This window comes from Tursiops truncatus, chromosome 3 (genome assembly GCF_011762595.2).
Source record: "Tursiops truncatus isolate mTurTru1 chromosome 3, mTurTru1.mat.Y, whole genome shotgun sequence".
NCBI classification, from domain to species: Eukaryota; Metazoa; Chordata; class Mammalia; order Artiodactyla; family Delphinidae; genus Tursiops; species Tursiops truncatus.
Genome location: NC_047036.1, coordinates 93,960,703 through 93,986,593, shown reverse-complemented (window position 1 = coordinate 93,986,593; position 25,891 = coordinate 93,960,703). Strand labels below are relative to the sequence as shown.

The following is a 25,891-nucleotide window of genomic DNA, read 5'->3' as shown; positions in this document are numbered from 1 at the left end:
TTTTTTTTAACAACATGCTGAAAATGTAAGTATAGTTTCATGTGGCTAAATTGAGCATGTTGCAGATTTTAGAAATTATAGAGTACCTGTTTGGGAAGCATTGTAGATCAAGAACTTTTTGCAAAGATAGTCTCACAGTGGTTGGTCGGTTGATGTCCCCAATTGCCCCTAGTCACATGTCTGGTAGGCTGTACTACAGGTCTTTTCACAGTCCACCTGCAATTCCAAATAATCAGTTTACCATTTGGTTGGATGAAACACTATTAAATTTCTAATCTCTATGAGAGAAAAATCTCCCACCTGCCTTCTGTTTGATTGCCCTGTTCTAAAACTAATCTGTGAAATTTAGAAAATAGATTTTAAAAAAACCACTTTTTAAATTATATAATATTTTATGTACCTTGTCTGGGTCTCTCTTGACATCCTGAAACAGTTATGTAAGGTGTGTCCTTTTACTAGGAAACCTTGTGTTTCTTGAGACCTGTGAGGAATTACTTCTATAGCCATAAAATATAAACGTCTATTTTTACATTAAATCACCACATTCCTCTCTTGAATTCTCTTTGCTTATTGCAAAAACCTAACATTCAAAATGAGAATTAGAAAATTAAGAAGATGACCAAAACAAGTTTTGAACTATATTTAAGCAGCATGACCACCATTAGTAATATGATATTTTAGCCCGAGTTGTCCTTTATTAGAAGCACCTAAATATAATTTTTTAATGTATTTTTATTTTATCATTCACAATAAAATTTTCTCCTAAAAGAGGGGAAACACATTTTCTTATGAAAAGCAAAATAACTGCTGATTAAAATAAGTCTTTTTAAACTCATTAAAGTTTTACATTCTACGGGTTTATAATCATTTGCTTTTTAGAGAATATCTAAATGCATTGTCTTTGTGATGCTTGACATATAATTGGTGTTTATATGAGCTTAGTAGTAAAATCCTAGGTTGTGAATGAGATATGACGCAGTCATCAAGCAGGAGTCAGCCTTGTAGCTTAATAATTGACTTCCATGTGCAAGCATGCAGATAAAGGGATTGTTTTCCTTATGGTTGATAGCTAAACATGTTATATTCTCTAATAACACATCCCTCTACGTGCTCACACATAAATACACATATATGTATTATATCCATCTGCATATGCCCATTTTTGCTATTTTCCTTTTCTTTCCATAGACCCAGTTTCATTTTTTTAAAGTAATCTGGGTTTTTTTGATACATAGCTATCTAGACTGCTTCCATAAAACAAGGAAACTAGTTTGACTTTATGTATGCATTCACCAAATCAGTGGTTCTCAATTCTGACTGTGTATCAGACAGGGATTATTTTTCTTTCTTATATGTGATTGTTCAGGCCCTACTGTGAGAGTTTTGATGTGGGCCGAGGTTAGGACCCAAGAGTATCTATATTTTTCCAAACTGTACTTGATTCTGTTGGTCAGCCGGATCACACTTTGTTCGCTTCGTTACTACTGAATAGGAACACTAGATGGTGCTATCTAAAAACCTCCAAAGAGGTTTAAACTGTATCCTGAATTTGCATGCAGTTGTAAATTTGGAATAAATTGCATGTTTATATTTTAATAATTATCATGAATAGGTAAGCTTACTAGAATTATAAAAGAACGCACAATAGCAGACAAATCTTGACAGGAACCAGAAAGAATGGCCTAATGAATTTTTTAAGATGATGATATGTACTCCATTTTGAAAATGGAAGAAAAGGTATTTTTATTTTAAAGAAAACGTTCCTTGATAAATTGTAACAGAAGCTGTTAATTTCCTCCTATTTCACTTTTGATAACATCTAATTAGCTGATGTTAAATGGTTACTATTTATTGAGCCTTAGTCACTGTGCTGAACACCATCTAAACATGCCCTTGAACCTTTAGAAGAACCCTGCTAAATATTGATTGTAGTATATTATTGTTCCTAGTTCAAAAATGGAGGGAACCAGCTCAGAGAGGTTGTTACTTGCCTATAGAACACAGTGCTAGCAAGAATAGGATATTGAGTTTGATTCCAAGTGTCCATGCCACAGCTCCTAACCTTATGTGGTATTTTTCAGCATCAATATTTCTGCTAGTTTTCAGAAAAGTTAATAATTTAAGTGACATAAAAACACAGAAATGAGCAAATAGAAATTCCATTCATTTATTTCTAAGGAAATAATTTCATTGAGAAACAGATATTTATTAAACCCCTACTGTATGTCAGCCTCTGTAAGGCTGACAGAGGCTAACTAAGTTACTTAGTTAGCCTAACTAACTTAGTGGGGGCTCCAGAAAGGCTTCCTAAGGGAAGTATAAACTCAGACCTGAAACGTGGAATCAGAGCTTTCTTCCATCAAAAGTAGAAATAGGATTTGATTTTCATAGAAAACTATCAGCAAATCAGTAGCTTGAAAGGATAACTTTTAACAAGGCAGTCTGAAGGAAATAAAACTGATTGCAAAAGTTTTAAGTCATAATAGGAAAACATTTTAGGCATCAGATCAAATATAGAGCCTAGGAAAATATACCTTTTGACGCTACCCCTCGCCCAATTAAAGATGGATTAAAACAAGTGACGATAAAAGGATAAAGGCACCCATGGCTTGGTACGGAAAGGATAATTTAATTTTAGATTTTAAAAGTACAGTGTTAACATCCAATTTGGAGTATTGGAAGGAGTATTAGGCAGAATTCTAAAGATGTTGCCCCCTCTCCCACCAAAATTCCTGTTCCCTGGTTATTTAATCAAACACTGAGTTCTACAGAATTTGTAGGTGAAGTTAAGGTTACTAATTAGCTGACCTTAAAATGTGGAGATGGTCGATGAGTGTTATACATACAGGCACAGTATAATCACATAAGCCCTTAGTAAAGAAGGCAGAAGAGTCAGTCAGAGAACTGCAGATTAAAGAGGGCAAAAGAGAGATGCTGCAGAAGGGGAAGCCAGAGAGAGTCTAAGCGTGAGGCGGATTTGAGCACCATTGCTGATTCTGAGATACAGGGGCCCAGATGCAAGAAATGGCAAGAGTGCCCTTTAGGAGCTAAGGGGGTCCCCCAGCTGACAGCTAGCAAAGGAATGGAGACCTTAGTCTTAAAACCATAAGGAACTTGATTCTGCCAAATAACTTGAATGAACTTGAAGGCAGATTGTTCCCCAGAGTCTCTAATAAGGAATGTAGCCCTACCAGCACGTTGATTTTTTAGCCTGGTGAGACCTGCCTTGGACTTCTGACCTTACAGAACTGTGAGATGATAAATGGGTGTTGTTTTAAGTTGCTAAGTTTGTAGTAATTTGTGATGACAACAATGACTAATAAAGAGAACAAAATTCACCTTTATTCGTATCCTCCTACACAGTATTATTTTATTTATTCTCTTCCAGGCTTTGATGATAAGCCCACTTCGCCTAATTATAAACATAATACACATATATTTTTGTATCCTGCTTTTTCTCTTAACTTGAGCATATATATTTCTCTGTGTTACTATGTAGTTTTCCCTAATCATTACTTTTCATAGCAGTATAATGTTCTTTTGAGTATAGTATATTATATTTAACCTGTTGGATTTTTGTGTCACTTCAAAATTTTTACCATCACAATACTATAGTGAGTGTTTCTGTGCATATGACCATCTCATATTTGAAGTTACTGGAGTGGATTTTCAGGTGCATCATTACCAGTCAGAAGGTATGAGCCTTTGTATAACTCATTATATATTGGCAAGTCTTAAATGGCTTACCAATTTAAAATTCTTAAGCAAAGATAAGAGAACCATGTTCATCAAAATCGTTATCACCATTAGATAACATTCTTTTTTAAATAATTTTTTTGTTAATGGGGGAAGATGCTTGGTGGAGAGTTTTAAATTTAGGGATAGTTTCCTAAATTACTCAAAGAATTAATGTATAAGCTACTATTCTAAGTATTTCAGGTGTATAAAGCTGAATAGTTTATAGTACCTGAAAACCAGTTATTATGATTAGTCATGTACCAGTCATAAGAGATATGAAGCTAGTTCCTCACCTCGGAACCTGTTTTTAAGTCAACTTGGTTTTTTTTGGTTTTTTTTTTTGCGGTACGCGGGCCTCTCACTGTTGTGGCCTCTCCCGTTGCGGAGCACAGGCTCCGGACGCACAGGCTTAGCGGCCATGGCTCACGGGCCCAGCCGCTCCGCGGCATGTGGGATCCTCCCGGACCGGGGCACGAACCCGTGTCCCCTGCATCGGCAGGCGGACTTTCAACCGCTGCGCCACCAGGGAAGCCCAACTTGGTTTTTTTTTTATTAGCAATGCATGTACAGTCTGTTGGTACTACGTTCCTACCTTCTATTTTTATCATGCTGATTTTATAATAGTTTTCAAAACCATAATTATTTTCTTATTGTGGGTATGACCATTTTTTTCATTTATATTTTTAAATTTTTTTTCCAGCTTTCTGGAGATAATATTGACATATATATAAATTTAAGGTGTACAGCATGATTATTTGATACACATATATACTGTGAAATGATTACCACAATAAAGTTAGTTAACACCTCCATTCCCTTTACATAATTTCCTTTTTGTGTGTGTGGTGATAAAATTTAAGATTTACTATTTAAGGTCTTAACTTCCAAGTATACAATACTGTATTGTTAACTATAATCACCATGCTGTACATAACATTAAATCCCCAGAACTTATTCATCTTATAGTTAAAAGTTTGTACCCTTTGGCCAACATCTCCGCTGCCAGTCCTGACAACTACTATTCTACTCTCTATTTCTGTGAGTTCAGCTTTTTTAGATTACACATATAAGTAAGAACATACACTATATGTCTTTCTCTGTCTGGTTTATTTCACTTAGCATAATGCCCTCAAGCCTCATTCATGTTGTTGTAAAAGGCAGGATTTCCGTCTTTTTGATGGCTGAATAATATTCCTGTGTGTGTGTGTGTGTGTCTGTCTGTGTCTGTGTATGTGTAACACATATGACATTTTATCTGTATATAGCTCACATTTTCTCTATCCATTCATCCATCTTTGGACACTTAGGTCGTTTTCACGTCTTGGCTGTTGTGAATAATGCTGCAATGAACGTGGGAGTACAGATATCTCTTTGAGATAATGATGTCATTTTGGGGGGGATATATATACCCAGAAGTGAAATTGCTGGATCATGGTGGTTCTATTTTTAATATTTTGAGGAACCTCCATACTGTTTTCCATAGTGGCTGCAACGATTTACATTCCCAGCAGTAGTCACAAGAGTTCCCTTTTCATGGATGTAGATATTTTCTTTGTTAAGTTCCCAGTTATATTCCATTGACATCTTGAAAAATTTTAGGTAGGAAAAATATCAGTGTGAGTAAACATAGTTTGAATAACTAGAGACTAAGTGCTAACTTACAGTGTTCTTTTGTACTTCAAAGCAAAGTATTGGACTTAGAATGAAGGTCTAATACTAAAATACAAAGTACATATATTTTCTGTGACTGTAGAGCAGTTTATACCTTTACCTTGCTCCCCTGTAAAGAAGCCATGAGTTAAAGTAAAAAGGCACTAGATGGGACATTAGGTTTCTAGATCCTTTTATGTTGCTAACCAGCTATTACCTTGAACATGTCACTTAACATCTGGGCTTCTGCTTTCTGTTCTGTAACATGAGGGATTGAATATGTTGATGACATGAAAATGGTCATTTAGGAAAAGTATGAAAGCATTTTATACTCAGTGAGTTAGGCTTAAATTAAAGGTACCTGGTAGGAGGTCATTGTTTTGGTTTGGACTGGTTTGGAAATTAAATGAAGAAATTCCCATAAAGCTCCTAGAGCAGACATTCAGTGTTGCCTAGCATGAAAATGGAGACAGTGACAAAACTTTGGTACTAAAATACTGTTTCTGAGAGACTGTATAACTGAACTGTTTTAGAATCTGTACAAAAATAAGGTACATTTAAAATAAGTACCTATTTTTATTTTCCAGGATCAAATCTAAATCGCTGTGGTTTCCGAGGCTCTTCATACCTGGGTATTCCATTCAATCCATCAAAGGTTAGTTCTCTTTGCATTAGGAGGAAGGAGGAGAGGGAGTGGAGAGATTTTAGTAAGAAAGAAAACTAAGAAAGTAACAGAAAGAACCAGGCCTCCAAGTTTCAGTGTAGCTAAATACTGTCTAATACTGTGTGTTGTGAACTGGAACTTTTTAAGGGAAAGCTATACCCACCTTACTTCTGGAAGAATGCACAATATATAAATGAACAGAAATTCCTGTTGTTAAAAAATTGTCTTTCTTACTATCGTGTGTGTGTGTGTGTTTGTGTAAAAATTATTGGTGATTTCTTGGAGAAAATGGAAATAAAGCACTCAAGAACATGATACTTGTTCTCTAAGAAACCAATGAACCGTGTGTTACAGAAGGACTTTATATTTGGTTCACATTTCTTAGGAATGAAAGAGAAAGCTCTTGCTAAGCAGTGATTGGAGACCCAAGTAGTGATGAATTATGATGACATTCCTGACGGTAGGCAGACTGTCTTCAGACTTATAGGCAGAGGCTTTGGTACCAGCACATGCAGGTATAGAAAGCAGTGAATCCTAACATATGAGAAGCTTTTTTTCTTCTTCAAAGAAGCAGACCCCAAACAAACTTTTGTAGGTGTTTCATCTGTGCGTAAAATATTTTTCTACAATAGAAAGCAGAGCAAAACTTCATCATTTTGTGGAAAGAGACCTCACAAAATAGAAACTTTTTCCTTGATGGGGGTCAGTCTGCTTATATTAATGGTTACAAGCCAATATCTGGCTACACTGAGTACATCAAGATTTATATCCCTTTCCAAGCTGAAGGTAAATGACATGTTGCCAATTTTTCCATACTCTGCTTCAAAATTTTGGAATAAATAGCAGTGAGTTTGGAAAAGGTGACATGATTTGATAGAGGCACTGCTTCAACTTTCTTCCTCTGCCCTAAGCTGTAGACCAGCATGCCTGTGTCAAAGTCATATGACTTTGCTAAGGTGTCTCCAATCATGTATGCCAATTGCTTTTAACAGAGAATCTAGAAACTAAGGATCCATAAAAATTGTCCTTTTTCCCCATACATATAATACTTTCCAACTTAAGCCAGTTCTGAATAGAGGTAGCTCTCCATTTAGTCATAATGGACAGGATATCTAAAAGTCATGACACTGATAATAATGACCATTATACAGCACCATACCCTATACAGATGTATACTTAAACTTGTTGGGGTAAAACAGTTCTTTGATAACATTACTTTTAAGAGACAGCCCCCTTACTCCCCTCACCCCCTTCCAAGGCATTTTCGAAACAAAAGGATAAAATGTAAGGAGAAAACATTTTTTGCCTTTGATTCACAGAGTCTCCTGAAACCCATTTTGGGCCCTTAATTCATCGAGACCCTGGCATTTTCTGGGGAAGCTAGGTCTCACTCCATTCTGTGTTGCATTAATCTGAATCTTGAGTGTTAGAGGGAGCTAGAGACTCTAGCTGGAATCATATAGGGCCACAAGGAGTTGTCACTTAGGGTGGTGGCTGAGAATCCAGGAGACAGATGAAGCCAAGAGAATCTGAGGAGGCACATATGATTTTTCAATACAGTATGTAAATAGTATCTTCGCTTTTTCGTCTGAAACCACCTATGGGCCATTCACTTACCTGAAAAATGTCCAGGACCTTTAGTGGCCATAGAACAGTTTTTGAGAAACACTAATGGATCTTCTCAACCCCCTTTTCTCACTGTTTTCCTTCAACAAATCCCATATTCTCTATTAAATTATGTACTGTCCTTAACACATACTACATAGCCTGGAATCTTCCTTCTCTGCTTTCCTTTTACTTTTTCTTCTACCTATAACGCCGCCTCTTCATCTGTACCTAACCAAACTCCTCTTCTGCTGCAGAAAACAATCCTTTATCCAGGTATTATTGTATCTCCATCATGACACATACAGCATTCTACTTTGTACTGTACTTATTCAAGTAGCCCTCTTCTCCCTTCAAGGTTAAGGTCCACATTTGATTTCTGTTCGGATTCCGCACAGTGTTTTTAACATAGCAGATATTTAGTGTGAGTACCAAAAAATGAAACGTTACAGGATTTCTAAGAAGGCAGTTATAAATGTGGAATAGGATATCCAGGAGTATTAAAGCTTGAGTTCTAAGGAGGAGCTCAGAATGAAAGAAATACCACGGTGAAAATTTGCTTGTCATATTTGTGAGACCATATAAGGAATTGTATATGTAAGGCTGGGTAGGTGGGGTGAGTTCAGATTATAGAGGATATTGAACACCTTTGCAAATTTATTCTATGAAGAACTACAGAAGGTCAGTGAGCAGCAAAGTATTCTGATTAAGTCACTAGTGGTTTCAAGACCCTTGAGTCGTGACTCCAAAGAAGTAGTGGCCCTTTTGATATTTGCCTTGCACTTGCATCATCATCAGTAAGATAACTAGCATCTGTATAGACAGTAATTTTATTTAATCCTCAGAGTAACCCTGTGAAATAGGTACTAATATCTCCATTTTCCAGAATGAGAAAATGCAGCAGTGAGTAGTAGAGCCAGGATTTGATGCCTTACAGTAGTGTAGAAGCTAACATTTATTGTAGAAAGCAGAGGAGTCTGTTTTAACCAGAATCTTGGTACAAGCTTCATTTTAACTTTCTAATGTTATGGGCAGTTATTCTAGTATTTGAAGCAATTATTGATGAGCCCAAACTAAAACAGAAGGAAATCCTGTGAGAAAGATGAATTTAAAATACACTCTTATTCTATCAAAATTAAAACTTTCTTAAACTGAGAAATAGTACAATGTGAAATTTTACATTTTTTAAGTGAAATCATCTTTTTAGAATAACCAAACAGGATTGGCTATTTGAAAATAATTATAAAACTTTAAATGCTTTGTGTATTGCAGAATGTAAAGTTACTTGGTTTTACATTTTTACTTTTACTTTAATAAGTTTTTTAATTAATTTTATCTATGCCAGTGCCAGCTAGAGTCTACAGGATTTCCTACAAGGCGTCACATATTTTATAAACCTTAAGAGACTTTGATAACTGTTGATAGTTTTGTTGAAACAGTCAAATCAGTGAAACTAATCTAATAAATATTCTGGTTATATGAGTTTCCTAGTTTGACTCCCCAGCTCTGCCTGGGCAATTACTAGTCTAACAGTCTTCACAAAAGACTTTTTGCAATCAATGCTCATTTGGTAATTTAAACTTTAAAAATTAGATTGTTTTATTTCTAGAGAATTTTTCAATATTAGTATCTTGAGCTCTTCTTTGCATTTTTTTGTCATTCTAAGTGTTAATATTATTAGAGACTCAAATAATTAAACCATATGAGAATAGAATAATGTTTTTCAACTGTATTGTTTTGTAGGATTTTTAAATGGTGATCACTACTGTGGTATTTAATTTGAATTTGTACAGCATAAAAAATAATTATTTCTACATGCTTTTCTAACTTTATAAGACTTAAATTATAAGTGATATGGTTGGTCAAATAGAAAGTTGAAATAATTTGGCTTATTTGAATATCAGATCTACTTCCATAAACTTGAGGATAAAATTGAAAATTATGTAGCCTGGAAAGTATGCAATAATACTTATGTTGAGACATACACGAAATTGAGTTTTGTTTGTCTCTATCAGATGTCTATGCAAATCAGTATAAACAACATTTAATTTTACTGTTTACTAAAACCTCTTGTCAAATTGCATAATGAAATAAGATCTCATTTCAGTTTTCTAATTAACATTATATTAATTTTGAATCTAGAATCCTGGAACAGCTCATCCTTATGATAGTGGCCACATAGCAATGACCTACACTGGCCTTTCATGCTTAGTTATTCTTGGAGATGACCTAAGCCGAGTAAATAAAGAAGCTTGCTTAGCAGGCTTGAGAGCCCTTCAGCTAGAAGATGGAAGGTATGGGTCATTCTTCGTTACTTGTCTTTTTTTTTTTTAAGAAAAATCATTTGGAATTAAAAATAGATATAATCCTATACTAGAATTGTAGAGTTTATCATAAACTCTTATTAGAACCACCTAGAGTTCACTGTATACATACGGTTTAAGTGCCTAATCAGTGAAATATTTCTTATGTGAATGAAAATAAAAGTAATCACAATAATAGTTCCATTTTTTCTTAGTTCATTTTTCTTTTTTTTAAAGGCGATAATAGATCCATAAATAAATGGTTTAATAGTTTCAGGATTAGGATCTACTTTAATTTACATTCTGGGTAAAAAAAATGGACATTTTGAAGCAGACATACATTTAATCTAAACTTTTATGCCTTAAGACATAGTGATGGGGGAAAAAGGGATGAACATTGAATATTATTATATTCTAGTGTAGGTAGTTTCTGTGATATTATTAAAGGATAGAAAAAGTAGTGAGTTCATTAATATTTGATGGTTTGAGTGGTGTGTCTAACAAGAAAAAGTTTTAAGGTGAAACTTTTTTTTTAAGTTTAGGAAGTGATAAAGCAGTAGTGATGCTATCTAAAGAAAAGACTTTGCAAACAAATCCTGCCACGTTGTTATAGCTGTAGTCCATCTACTGCTGTGTCTATTTTCCTGTCAGTATTTTAAAAACACTGCTGTTGATGAGGGGAAAATTAGTGGAAACATATAAGATAAATTGACATTAATTGGAAATACTATAAAACTAAATATTTACCTCAGCAAGTACATGTGACTAATTTCTCAATAATTCATTATAGTCTTTGGTCACTGCTATCTTATCCTTATTTATAAATAAAAGAATAGATATGAAATACAAACTATTATGTACTTCTCTAAAACTAATTAAATATGTGAAAATTAAATTAAAACAATATGATCGGGGCTTCCCTGGTGGCGCAGTGGTTGAGAGTCCACCTGCCGATGCAGGGGACGCTGGTTCATACCCTGGTCTGGGAGGATCCCACGTGCTGCAGAGCGGCTGGGCCCGTGAGCCATGGCTGCTGGGCCTGCACGTCCAGAGCCTGTGCTCCGCAATGGAAGAGGCCACAATGATGAGAGGGCTGCGTACCACAAAAACAAAAACAAAAACCAATATGATCAGTTAATTAATGGTTATCTATATATACATTGAGAAGAAATTTCACATAAGCAGAACTTGGGCTTGAGAATTTCTTACTACCCAATAGGTCCCTGCTACTTTTTCTGCTATTAATTCTCAAGCCACTGTGCCATAGCTTTCCATGGCTGAGAGCAAAGAAACTTACTCTGAGTGGTGGCATCTGGGAAAGAGTAACTGTGGTAGTATGTTAAGCTACCCAGAAATTGAACTTGGGAGTACAGTGTTGATTTAGAGATAGTTTTATATTATTCAAATTAATAGTCCTTTATTGAATAATACAAGTAGTATATGGTTTTTAAATCTGTATTTAGTGATAGCTTTTTCTGTGAGTGAAGGCATGAAGTAGGTGTTTCTAACTAACCCCCCTACAAAAAAATAAATTATAGTACAGTAAATCATATGGTTATTATTTTCAGTTTTTGTGCAGTACCTGAAGGCAGTGAAAATGACATGCGATTTGTATACTGTGCTTCCTGTATTTGCTATATGCTCAACAACTGGTCTGGCATGGATATGAAAAAAGCCATCAACTATATTAGAAGAAGTATGGTGAGTTGTGTTGATAAATTGACTCTTTGTTTTAAGTTATTACTGCTGATATATGGGGGCTGGGGCATGCCTCATCTCTTCTAGCAATAATTTGGAAATAAGGATAATAAGATTGCTTTCTGGGTACATCATATATCAGAATAGCCATTTAAGAATAATATTCAAGGAAAGTTTGACTTTTTAGCCATTAAATTTTAAATGTAATCTGATTGTGTCCAAAGAAACTGTCTTTAGCAGAAAGACATTAGTCAGCCTTAGAAGCAAAAAATAGTAAAATCTCAAAGGTAAATGTTGAACCTATCTTAATAGGGATCATTGGGAAGTCGCAGCCAAGCATAAAGGAGAATTACAGTGCCCTTGGTGAGATTATTCCTATATTGGGTGTGAGGTGTGAGTTCCTTAAGCTATTTTGACTAGCAAGATTGACTAGGCTGACAGTAGATTTTTGGATCACTTTTGGTTTCTTAATACTTTTATGTGGGTTTTTTTTTTTAATCTAAGGTTTATTTTAAGGAGAATATCAAGTAGAAATTTTATTCTTTCACACAATACAATTTAGTCTTTTTATCAACAATAGTAAGGAAAACTTAGTTTAGTCTCAGCCAGAACTATCCTTTGCTCTACTTTTTAGTCTCTCATATACAACCAGAGAAATAGAAGTGCTGCTTCCCAGGTCTATTTTACTTCCTAAATATGAAATTTTTATAGATTAGAATATTTTAGGCTGTTAATTCAACTTTTACTAGTCCATATTTCAGAACAAAAATGTAAGTTCTTAGAGGAATGGAGTTATTTTTAATTGAATGTGTGAATGTGAATCAGATTTTATAGAATCTATAATAGCACAGGTTTTTAAAAGCCTGTGGAGGCAGAAAGACGAAACCTTTAAAGGAGTTTTAACATCTTTATTGGAGTATAATTGCTTTACAATGATGTGCTTTATAAAAGGAGTTTTAAGAGGAAAGGAGGTTTATGTTATAGACAAAGGTGGGAGATATACATTTTGGCATGAATATTGCAGAAATAACACCATGTTCTTCTCAGTGCATTGTATTTGGAGGTACAACATGTTAATTTGCTCTATTATTGGTGATGTTAACTTTAATCACTTGGTTAAGGTGGTGTATGCCAGATTTTCCTCTGTAAAGTTAGCATTTTTCCCTTTGTAATTATTTAGTATCTCATGGTGAGATACTTGGAGACTGTATAAATATCCTGTCCCTCATCAAACTTATCCACTAGTATTGGTATGCATTGATATTTTCCAGCTCTATCATTCATTCTGTAATTATCAGTTAAAATTCTACAGTTATGGAAAGCTTTCCCTTCACCTTTATCTACTTATTTATTTAATTTAAACAGGCACTCTAGATTCTTGTTTTACTCAATGGGTTATTATCTGTAACTATCATGATTTATTTTGATGCTGTCCCAGATTCAGCCAGCAAAAACCCCTTCACCCCTTCAGCCAGCAAAAACCCCTTGTGCCCTTTTGGTGTGTCCCCTTCATTCTTTGAGCACCTCCTTGTCTTCTGGTACAAGATATTCCAGGTTCATAGTTTAATTTCCCAGCCTCAGTTCTGAAATTGGTCATTTCTTCAAGGAGTTCTAGTTCTTATTGGAGGATGATGTTTAGAAACCACGATTTGGGCACAAAATGTGCTTATTGGTACTGGGATATCACTGCTTCTGGCCCCTCTCTCAGAGGTAGGAAATGTATATATATATACACAGACATCCCCCTTACACACTTATACACATCTATATCTTTTTATCTATCTATCAATCAAAAACCGTGAGTTCACACTAATACCTCAAATTTTAATCCAATACCACTAGGTTCATTTTAACCTTCCTTTTTTCATTTGTAACTCCCTTCTCAGAGAGTGACAAACCTGTCTCCTATTATCCAGAATGCATTGGTTCTTTTTGTTTAGAGCCTGAAGGTATATAGTCAAAATGTTATATTTAAGAAACACTTGAGTTACTTCTTTTATTCCCTCCACCCCCAACCTTTAGTTTGTTTATGTTAATTTATTTGAAATAAAGTTGTTTATTTGTTTCTGTTTGGATTCTATTTTAGGATTCCCCCCAACTTTGTTGATTTTATTTCTTTAATATGTGAAATATTAACTCGGTTTTGAAAGTCATAACTATACAAAAAGTTATATTCAGAGATGTGTAACTCACAGGGCTTCCTGTTCCTTCTATCTCCACCCCCTTCCTAACTCCCATGTTTGCCACCTTGTTCCCATTCACTCTGTAGGTAAACGTTCTCATTAGTTTTTGGTTAGGCCTCCCTGTACTTCCTTTTGATGAACAGATATGTACATTTTTATTTCTGCTTTCTTACTCAAAAGAGTACTTTTTTCAGTTTGCTTTTTACATTTAACAATATAGCTTGAAAACCACTCTATATCAGGTCATAGAAATTTTCCTCATTTCTTTTTTAACAGTTTTGTAGTACTCCATCACGTGCACATGTCATAGCTTTTTCCAGCTCTTCTATATATAGGCTACATATTTTCCAAATGCGAACAGTGTTGAAATTCATACCTTCTACATGTGTGCTTATGTATTGTTGGGGATATAACTTCAGAATAAATTCCAAGCGGTGGAATTGCTTAATCAAAAAGTAAATGCATACGGGGGGATTGGTTCAAGGTGGTGGAGTAGAAGGACATGCACTCACTCCCTCTTGCGAGAGCACCAGAATCACAACTAACTGCTGAACAGTCATCGACAGGAAGACACTGGAACTCACCAAAAAAGATACCCCACGTCCAAAGACAAAGGAGAAACTGCAACGAGATGGTAGGAGGGGCGCAATCACAGTAAAATCAAATCCCATAACCGCTGGGTGGGTGACTCACAAACTGGAAAACAGTTACACCACAGAAGTCCACCCACTGGAGTGAAGGTTCTGAGCCCCATGTCAGACTTCCCAACGTACGGGTCCAGCAATTGGAGGAGGAATTCACAGAGAATCAGACTTTGAAGGCTAGCGGGATTTGATGCCAGGACTTTGACAGGACTGGGGGTAACAGAGACTCCACTCTTGGAGGGCACACACAAAGTAGTGTGCGCATCAGGACCCAGGGGGAAGGGGCAGTGACCCATAGGAGACGGAACCAGACCTACCTGCTAGTGTTGGAGGGTCTCCTGCAGAGGTGAGGGGAGGCTGTGGCTCACCATGGGGACAAGGACACTGGCAGCAGAAGTTCTGGGAAGTACTCCTTGGCATGAGCCCTCCCAGAGTCCACCATTAGCCCCACCAAAGAGCCTGTAGGCTCCAGTGCTGGGTCACCTCAGGCTGAACAACCAACAGGGAGTGAACTCAGCCTCACCCATCAGCAGACAAGTGGATTGAAGTTTGAACTGAGCTCTGCTCATCAGAGCAAAACCCACCTCTACCCACCACCAATCCCTCCCATCAGGAAGCCTGCACAAGTCTCTTAGATAGCCTCATCCACCACCGGGCAGACAGCAGAAGCAAGAACTACAGTCCTGCATCCTGCAGAATGAAAAACCACATACACAGAAAGATGGACAAAATGAAAAGGCAGAGGACTGTGTGCCAGATGAAGGAACAAGATAAAACCCCAGAAAAACAATTAAATGAAGTGGAGATAGGCAACCTTCCAGAAAAAGAATTCAGAATAATGAGAGTGAAGATGATCCAGGACCTCAGAAAAAGAATGGAGGCAAAGATCGAGAAGATGCAAGAAATATTTAACAACAACCCAGAAGAATTAAAGAACAAACAAACAGAGATGAGCAATACAATAACTGAAATGAAAAATACACTAGAAGGAATCAATAGCAGAATAACTGAGGCAGAAGAATGGATAAGTGACCTGGAAGACAGAACGGTGGAATTCATTGCCACAGAACAGAATAAAGAAAAAGGAATGAAAATAAATGAAGACAGCCTAAGAGACCTCTGGAACAACATTAAATGCACCAATATTTGCATTATAGGGGTCCCAGAAGGAGAAGAGAGAGAGAAAGGACCCGCGAAAATATTTGAAGAGATTATAGTCTAGAACTTCCCTAACATGGGAAAGGAAATAGCCACCCAAGTCCCAGAAGCGCGGAGAGTCCCAGGCAGGGTAAACCCAAGGAGAAACATGCCGAGACACATAGTAATCAAATTGCCATAAATTAAAGGCAAACAAAAACTATTAAAAGCAGCAAGGGAGAAATGACAAATAACATACAAGGGAACTCCCATAAGGTTATTAACAGCTTATTTCTCAGCAGAAACTCTACAAGCCAGAAGGGAGTGGCATGGATATTTTAAAGTGATGAAAGGGAACAACCAACAATCAAGATTACTCTACCTGACAAGGATCTCATTCAGATTCGACAGAGAAATCAAAAGCTTTACAGACAAGCAAAAGCTAAGAGAATTCAGCACCACCAATCCAGCTCTACAGCAAATGCTAAAGGAACTTCTGTAAGTGGGAAATACAAGAGAAAAAAAGGACATACAAAAACAAACCCAAAACAATTAAGAAAATAGGAATATACATATTGATAATTACCTTAAATGTGAATGGATTAAATACTCCAACCAAAAGACACAGGCTCACTGAATGGATAGAAAAACAAGATCCATATATATGCTGTCTACAAAAGACTCACATCAGACCTAGGGACACATTCAGACTGAAAGTGAGGGAATGGAAAAAGATATTGCATGCAGTGGAAATCAATAGAAAGCTGGAGTAGCAATATTTATATTAGATAAAATAGACTTTAAATTAATGAATGTTACAAAAGACAAGAAAGGACACTACCTAATGATGAAGGGACCAAAATCCAAGAAGAAGACAATAACAATTATAAACATATGCACCCAACATAGGAGAACCTCAATACATAAGGCAGATGCTAAAAGCTATAAAAGAGGAAATTGACAGTAACACAATAATAGTGGGGGACTTTAACACCTCAGTTACACTAATGGACAGATCATCCAGACAGAAAATTAATAGGGAAACGCAAGCTTTAAATGACAAAATATACCAGATAGATTTCATTGATATCTATAGGACATTCCATCTGAAAACAGCAGGTTACACTTTCTTCTCAAGTGCACATGGAACATTCTCAAGGATAGATCACATCTTGGGTCACAAATAAAGCCTCGGTAAATTTAAGAAAATTGAAATCATATCAAGCATCTTTTCCAACCACAACGCTGAGATTAGAAATAACTTACAGGGAAAAAAAACCTTAAAAAACAAACACATGGAGGCTAAACAATATGTACTAAATAACCAAGAGATCACTGAAGAAATCAAAGAAGAAATCAGAAAATACTTAGACACAAATGACAACAAAAACACAATGATCCAAAACCTATAAACAATCTAACCTTACACCTAAAGTAACTAGAGAAAGAAGAAGAAACAAAACCCAAAGTTAGTAGAAGGAAAGAAATCATAAACATCAGAGCAGAAATACATGAAATTGAAACAAAGAAAACGGTAGCAAAGATCAATAAATCTGAAAGCTGGTTCTTTGAGAAGGTAAACAAAATTAATAAAACTTTAGCCAGACTCATCAAGAAACAGAGGGAGAGGATGCAAATCAATAGAATTAGAAATGAAAAAGAAGTTACAACGGACACTGCAGAAATAGAAAGCATCATAAAAGACTGCTACAACCAACTCTGTGCCGATAAAATGGACAACCTGGAAGAAATGGACAAATTCTTCAAAAGGTATAACCTTCCAAGACTGAACCAGGAAGAAATAGAAAATATGAACAGACCAATCACAAGTAATGAATTTGAAACTGTGATTAAAAATCTTCCAACAAACAAAAGTCCAGGACCAGATGGCTTCACAGGTGAATTCTATCAAACCTTTAGAGAAGAGCTAACACCCATCCTTCTCAAACTCTTCCAAAAAATTGCAGAGGAAGGAACACTCCCAAACTCATTCTATGAGGCCACCATCACCCTGATACCAAAACCAGACAGAGATCTACCAAAAAAAAATTACGGACCAATATCACTGAGGAATATAGATGCAAAACTCCTCAACAAAATACTAGGAAACAGAATCCAACAACACATTAAAAGGATCATACACCATGATACAGTGGGATTTATCCCAGGGATGCAAGGATTCTTCAGCATACGCAAATCAATCAATGTGATACACCATATTAACAGATGGAAGAATAAAAGCCATATGATCATCTCAATAGATACAGAAAAAGTTTTTGACAAAACTCAACACCATTTAGGATAAAAACTCTTCAGAAAGTGGTTATAGAGGGAACGTACCTCAACATAATAAAGGCCATATACGACAAACCCACAGCAAATATTATTCTCAATGGTGAAAAACTGAAAGCATTTCCTCTAAGATCAGGAACAAGACAAGGATGTCCACTCTCGCCACTATTATTCAACATAGTTTTGGAAGTCCTAGCCATGGCAATCAGAGAAGAAAAAGAAATAAAAGGAATCCAAATTGGAAAAGCAGAAGTAAAACTGTCACTGTTTGCAGATGACATGATACTATACACAGAAAATCCTAAAGATGCCAGCAGAAAACTGCTAGAGCTAATCAATGAATTTGGTGGAGTTGCAAGATACAAAATTAATGCACAGAAATCTCTTGCATTCCTAGACACTAAAACGAAAGATCAGAAAGAGAAATTAAGGAAGCGATCCCATTCACCATTGCCACAAAAAAAATTAAATACCTAGGAATAAACCTACCTAAGGAGGTAAAAGACCTGTACTCAGAAAACAATAAGACAGTGATGAAAGGAATCAAAGATGACACAGACAGATGGAGAGATATACCATGTTCTTGGATTGGAAGAATCAATATTGTGAAAATGACTATACTACCCAAAGCAATCTACAGATTCAATGCAATCCCTATCAAACTACCAATGGCATTTTTTGCAGAACTAGAACAAAAAATCTTAAAATTTGTATGGAGACAAAAAAGACCCCGAACAGCCAAAGCAATCTCGAGGGAAATAAATGAAGCTGGAGGAATCAGACTCCCTGACTTCAGACTATACCACAGAGGTACAGTAATGAAGACAATATGGTACTGGCACAAAAACAGAAATATAGATCAATGGAACAGGATAGAAAGCCCAGAGATTAACCCACACACCTATGGTCAACTAATCTGTGACAAAGGAAGCAAGGCTATACAATGGAGAAGAGACAATTCCTTCAGTAAGTGGTGCTGGGGAAACTGGACAGCTACATGTAAAAAAATGAAATTAGAACACTCTCTAACACCATACACAAAAATAAAATCAAAATAGATTAAAGACCTAAATGTAAGGCCAGACACTATCAAACTCTTAGAGGAAAACATAGGAAGAACACTTCGACATAAATCACAGCAAGATCTTTTATCACCCACCTCCTAGAGTAATGGAAATAAAAACAAAAATAAACAAATGGGACCTAATGAAACTTAAAAGCTTTTGCACAGCAAAGGAAACTATAAACAAGGCGAAAAGACAACCCTCAGAATGGGAGAACATATTTGCAAATGAAGCAATGGACAAACTATTAATCTGCAAAATATATAAACAGCTCATGCAGCTCAATATTAAAAAAACAAACACCCCAATCAAAAAATGGGCATAAGACCTAAATAGACATTTCTCCATAGAAGACATACAGATGGCCAAGAGGCACATGAAAAGCTGCTCAACATCACTAATCATTAGAGAAATGCAAATCAAAACTACAATGAGGTATCACCTCACACCGGTCAGAATGGCCATCATGAAAAAGTCTACAAACAATAAGTGCACTGCAAGACCCTTGCACTGTTGGTGGGAATGTAAATTGATATAGCCGCTATGGAGAACAGTATGGAGGTTCCTTAGAAAACTAAAAATAGAACTACCATATGATCCAGCAGTCCCACTACTGGGCATATACCCTGAGAAAACCATAATTCAAAAAGAGACATGTACCCCAATGTTCATTGCAGCACTATTTACAATAGCCAGGACATGGAAGCAACCTAAGTGTCCATCGGCCGATGAATGGATGAAGCAGATGTGGCACATATATACAATGGAATATTACTCAGCCATAAAAGGAAATGAAATTGAGTTATTTGTAGTGAGGTAGATGAACCTAGAGTCTGTCATAGAGTGAAGTCAGAAAGAGAAAAACAACTACCGTATGCTAACACATATATATGGAATCTAAAAAAAAAAATGTTTCTTATGAACCTAGGGGCAGGACAGGAATAAAGATGCAGATATAGAGAATGGAGCTGAGGACACGGGTAGGGGGAAGGGAAAGCTGGGGCGACGTGAGAGAGTAGCATTGACATATATACGCTACCAAATGTAAAATAGCTAGTGGGAAGCAGCTGCATAGCACAGCGAGAGCAGGTCAGTGCTTTGTGACCACCTAGAGGGGTGGGATAGGGAGGGTGGGAGGGAGACTCTAGAGGGAGGGGATATGGTGATATATGTATACGTATAGCTGATTCACTTTGTTATACAGCGGAAACTAACACAACATTGTAAAGCAGTTATACTCCAATAAAGATGTTAAAAAAAAGTTCAAGAAGATTTCTCAGAAGGGAAAGATCTGAGTTTCCAGATATCCTGAAAGGACCACTGAGGGCCCATTATAATGGATGAAAATAGGCTCAAACCCAGGAACATTACTGTGAAATTTCATAACACTGGAACAAAGGAAAGATCCTTCTTTGCCTTGACTCTTAGAGGATGTTCTCCACCAAAACAAAAGAGTAAACCAAGAAAGAGGAAGAGATAAGAAATCCAACTCAGGTGAAAAACATAGGAAGTTCCAAGGTTGATAGTGAAGGGAAGTCCCCAGATGACAGCTCTGCAACAGTGTGGAGAGCACTCAACCCAGATAGGACAAGGATGGAGGAGTGGGGGGCTCTGTTCAAGACAAAGACAGACATTGGTAGGTGTCTAATGGTGGTTGACTGTGTCTATCAGAAGCTGTGTCTATTAGACGGTCAGTACAAAGTAAAACACACAAATGGGGGGAAAAGTAACAGTTAATTTCAGGAAAAAATAAGAAAATAAACAACCATAGTCCACAATGCTCAACTGTGAATTGTATTTTCGTAGACAGGTTACATAATCACAGAAGTTGATTTAAGCAAAGTGTAGTATCCTCGGAGCATGGGGCACAGGAACAGAGGGGAATGGGGTGTAAGAGAGTTGGATGCTTATCTACCATAATAAATGATAGAATATGTCTAAAAGTCACAATTTAAAACAGTATGATCTAGGCATATTATTTGGAAGCACCAAGATGTATACTCCAGAAGAAATGGCCAAATACTGAAAAGTGGTTGCCTCTGGAAAAGGGTACTGGAGGAGTGTGAGGAATGATGCAGGGAATCACTGTTTTGTTATAAATTTTTCAGTACCATTTAACTTTCTAAATGATGAATGTATATACCTTTGATAAAATAAATTTTAAAAAATGTTATGCTTTTCTAGGGTTTTATTTTAATAATTTTTAAAAAGCATATGTTATGCTTTTTTCAAAATGAAAAAATAAACATAAAGGAAAAAAAAAGAATTACCATATGACGCAGCAATCCCACTGCTGGGCATATACCCAGAGATAGCTATAATTCAAAAAGACACATGCATCCCAGTGTTCATTGCAGCACTGTTTACAATAGCCAGGTTATGGAAGCAGCCTAAATGCCCATCGACAGACGAATGGATAAAGAAGATGTGGTACATGCATACAATGGAATATTACTCAGCCATAAAAAAGGAACGAAATTGGGTCATTTGCAGAGACATGGATGGACCTAGAGACTGTCATGCAGAGTGAAGTCAGAAAGAGAAAAACAAATAGTGTATATTAACACGTATATGTGGAATCTAGAAAAATGGTACAATGAACCAGTTTGCAAGGCAGAAATAGGGACACAGATGTAGAGAACAAAAGTATGGACACCAAGGGGGGAAAGCAGGGGGTATGGTGAATTGGGAGATTGGAAATGACATATATACACCAATGTGTATAAAATAGATAACTAATAAGAACCTGCTGTATAAAAAAAAGTAAATGCATACATAAAGTTTATCAGATATTGCCCATTTTCTCTACAAAAGGTATGAACCAATTTATATTCCCACCAGTGTATGAGAGTGCCTGTGTCCACACAGTGTCACCAATAGAATGTGTTTTCACACAGTTTTTATTTTTACCAATATGATGGGTGAAAAATGGTATCCCAGTGTTTTTAATTTGCATTTATTTTATTAGGAATGAGTTTGACCATTTTCTTAACTTTAGGACTGTACAAAACCAGGCCACAGGCCAAATTTAACCTGTAGTCCCCAGTTTGCTGACCCCTACTTGTAGTCCATTATTTTTCCTTTTTCTTTAGGTATTCCAATTTAGTGTGTTTTCTTTCTTTGCTTATCTTTCATTTCAACCACTTTCTCTCTGACCCTTTTTACTTCTTTATCTCATTTTTATTCTCTTTGCTGTTTTCAGCCTTTCTTAAATGTCCCTTACTGTGTTTTCCTGAAATCATTTAATTTTTATTTCTTCCTACTGTTTATCCTTTTCATTTTTTAACGTTAAATCTCTTTTCATATTCCCGAATGCTTATTTGAGGATATGCAGTTGAGTTTGGGGTGCTGTATTACAGTTTTCCTTTGCTTTATCACCATTTTTTGGAGGTGAAGGCAGATTTTCCTATACTGGGATGTTTTCATTCTGATTGTTGTGTTTTCATCTCAGAGTTACTTTGTGTAGATTTGTCTTTTTCTGTTTAGTCATTAGTGGATTTTTTTTTTTCTTACAAGAATTCCTAGTTTAAGAGTGCCCTCTTTTCAGTGCAGAGAAACAAAGTATGATTTCTTTAATTTAGAGTGTCTTTTTGTTTGTTTGTTTGTTCAGTGATTGGGGAAGGTTTGTGAGTTCTGTGATTTTCTGGTAGGAGAAAGGTTCTCTTTTGTTTCCCGGGTTTTTGCGTTTTGTTCTTTGGAGTTTTCATTTATTTGGTCTTCAGTGGGCCCTTCTCCCTTCCTTTTTTAACTGTCTTCACCAGACTTATGCCCATTGAATGCTGCCACCTTGACTTGCACACTCTCCTCGGTCTTTTCTCTGTAGTCACTGTTCAGTGTTACCAGAGCTCCTACAGTACAGCATCCTCACTTTGCCTGGTAGTGCCAGACTGTAATGATGGTCTTGCAGGCTGAAATGATGCACAGTGATTTTAATCATCAGTGGGAAAAATGACACTTGTTCTGTGACCTTTATAATTTTTTGCCAAAACATTAAAAACTATTACCGTTATAAATGTACACAGAATTTTTAAATGGTAAAACCAATGTTTATTTATTAGTACATCATAATTTAAAACATTAGCAATATTGAAAATTAAAGTGTTTTCTGTGTAAAAACATTCATCAGTAGTAGCTTGAACAGCACTGTTTGTCTTCTCATTATATAATTTATAATATGGAGCAGGCATCTTTTCTGTCTTGGTAAATGATCATACTCCTTTCTAAGTTTGTATCAGCTTCCAACATTCTGTCCTTTGCATTTTCGTTGTGAAATACCTGAGAGTTCCTTTTATGTGAAGTTTTTGCCAGCATCTCTTCTCTAGAACATCTCCATCTTTTTCATCAGAGCCACTTTCCTCATTTATGTAGATATTTCTTTCGCCTTCACTTGATTTTTCTGACTGCATATCTAGTCTCAATCAGCCAGCACTGTCATGATAGCTGTTTCTTATATTACTCTGTTTGATCTCAATTTCACTTTCAGTGTTAACTGCTTTTCATTTCTTTACTGCACTTTCATCTTTGGTAGCCAATCTCCTTTTTTGATTGTTTTTAAAACATCATGTGGGTTTATCACTAAAAGACAAAGAAACAGCACAGCCACATACATTGCTGTCTGTGTGAACTGAAAAACATGTGCAGTGACCAATTACCACAGACTTTGAAAAAGGTGACGTGATTGGTCACTGATTGTGATACACATCTATTATGTATGTAATGGTTTGTGGACTGAGGAGCTAGCAGCAAGTTTGTACTTTATGCAGTTGCTAACTGTTAATATATTGTTATTACTGAAATTTGAACCATACTATGTTACTTAACTAAGCGGGGGTACCTGGAATTTGTGTATATTGGAACTGTGCAAAGCAAGGATTGCCTGTATTTCACACTGAGGCTTTTCCTAGTGATTTAAGCTAGTGATTTTAGGTAATCTCAGACCTGCCATTAGCGCCTCTCCTCTCTCTTCCTCACAAGTTTTCATAGATTGCCCTTGCTCTCTGCAAAAGTATGTCAGGAGTGTGGGATTTGATGTTTCTTCTTCTGTAGAAAGGAAATTTGAAGCTTGAGCATGTCTTCTAGCTTTGACAAGGTTTCAGTTTTATGTAGTTGTATTGTTCTTATCCTGTTTTGATTTTGTGGGATATGTGGGGAGATTCAAATTTAGGCAGGCACCATTATCATTGGCTACCTAAGAGCCTCAAAATAGATTTGTGTTTATAATGTTATAGGAGTATAAAATCCTTACATTTTCCTTAAATTCATATATTCTTGAAAGTGAGAGAGGAATAAAGGTTGGGGCTTCTTATTGGGTAGAAATTAAATATGTAGGTGCCATCTTTGGACAGTATTCTCAGAATATGCCTACTGCATACATTTACTGATTTGGCTTGGTGAATAAGACAAGAGCAGGTACTTGAAAATGCCTAGATCTATTTCATTGTGGGAAAGAGTGCATATTTTGAAAAATATAAAGGAGAACTAAAATTAGATCAAGAGACAAAAAATGAGCATAATGACAACTTATTTATTTATTATTATTTCCCTGTTAAACTGAACATATTTTTCTTTTTCAGTCCTATGACAATGGGTTGGCACAGGGAGCTGGACTTGAATCTCATGGTAAGGCATCTTAAAATAAATGGACATGTAGTTTCTTTTGTTCCTTCAAATAACATCATGGTATCTTCAACATGTAGGACCTCAGAAGTCTGTCTCAACTCTTGGTGCAGCCTGACTGTCTTCTTTCCTACTTCTCTCTGTTGACACTGCTGTGCCAACTCGAGCCTCTCCTAGGTCAGTAACCATTCAGAGATTATTCAGACCAGAATGTTCAAACAGTACTTTCTGGTGATCATTTCAGCTGTTAGTTGCATGAAAACATCTTGGGATGATTTAACATATTGTTAGAAAACAGCACGTTTTCTTCTTTGGTGTAATACTAAAAAGCTAGATACAGAATATTAAACATGAATCAATGAATTTGTGAAGAAAAAAATTTTTTTACCTCCTTAATATAATTGTCCTAAGTCATAGTGATAAAACATTTTGCCACATAGCATATGTTCACTGTGTACATTAATACAGTTTCTCCTTTCACACTTTTCCTCAATTTTGGCAGAACCAGAGTGAGCGATAGTCACTTAGTTTGTCAAAACATCAATAGCCTGAACTCTTTCAAGTGGAATATATCGTGTAGAAGTAAATGCACTTCCTTGCTCCTTTTTTTTTTTTTTTTAAAAAACGAGCCCAGATCAGGGAGGCTCTCTGAGTGAAATCCTTGTTTCCTCTTCATCACAGCAGTGTTTTTGTGCTCACCTGTGTGTCCATCCCTCTGCTAGCACGATAGAGTAGAAAGAACACATCAATATTCAGGTCTCAGCCCTAACACTAGCTATGTGGCTTAGGCCCCTTACTTAATCTCTCTGAGGATTTCCTCATCAACAGAGTAGAAATAATTATATCTTTCTTTAAAATTATTTTTAGAGATACGAGGGAAACTGGTTTGTAAACTGTAAACCATGTATAAACATTTTTTTAAAACACATTCCTTGTGCTTTCCCTAGCACCTGTCCTATCAGGTATCTCTTCCCTCTCTGACATTTTCACTCCCTCCTTCGGTGGTATTTGTAGAGCATACGTGTCACTAAGGGGCGTATAGAAAACTGTCTTGGATTTTCCTCTGAAGCCATACTGTAATTAGGACATCATAATTCTTGTGTATGTCTATATGAGATTGGGGGTGGCAGTAGCAATTATGTCACTGGTCATCACTACTTGGTAAGGAGGGATATACTTGTAGTTGCACAAAGAGGAAATCTGGCATCTATAAGAATTTCTGAGAAGACGAGGTCTGGGCTCACTATTGTAAAGGATGTTAATGGGCACTCAGGCGGAGGAGATACTTTGCAGTGCA

General features: G+C 36.2%; 1 protein-coding gene across 3 annotated transcripts in view; it reads left to right on the top strand.

Moving 5' to 3' along the window:
* The window catches only part of PGGT1B (protein geranylgeranyltransferase type I subunit beta), a 56,812-nt gene that overhangs the window by 13,642 nt on the left and 17,279 nt on the right, over positions 1-25,891 (top strand). For all 3 annotated transcript variants that reach the window (XR_012330812.1, XM_019940848.3, XM_019940849.3), the window contains exons 3-6: positions 5,976-6,043; positions 9,800-9,951; positions 11,529-11,661; positions 24,552-24,597. Coding sequence is in view for 2 of the 3 variants with exons in the window: in XM_019940848.3 (XP_019796407.1) it covers positions 5,976-6,043; positions 9,800-9,951; positions 11,529-11,661; positions 24,552-24,597 (399 nt within the window). In the remaining variant the exon portion in view is untranslated. The remainder of the gene's footprint in view (positions 1-5,975; positions 6,044-9,799; positions 9,952-11,528; positions 11,662-24,551; positions 24,598-25,891) is intronic.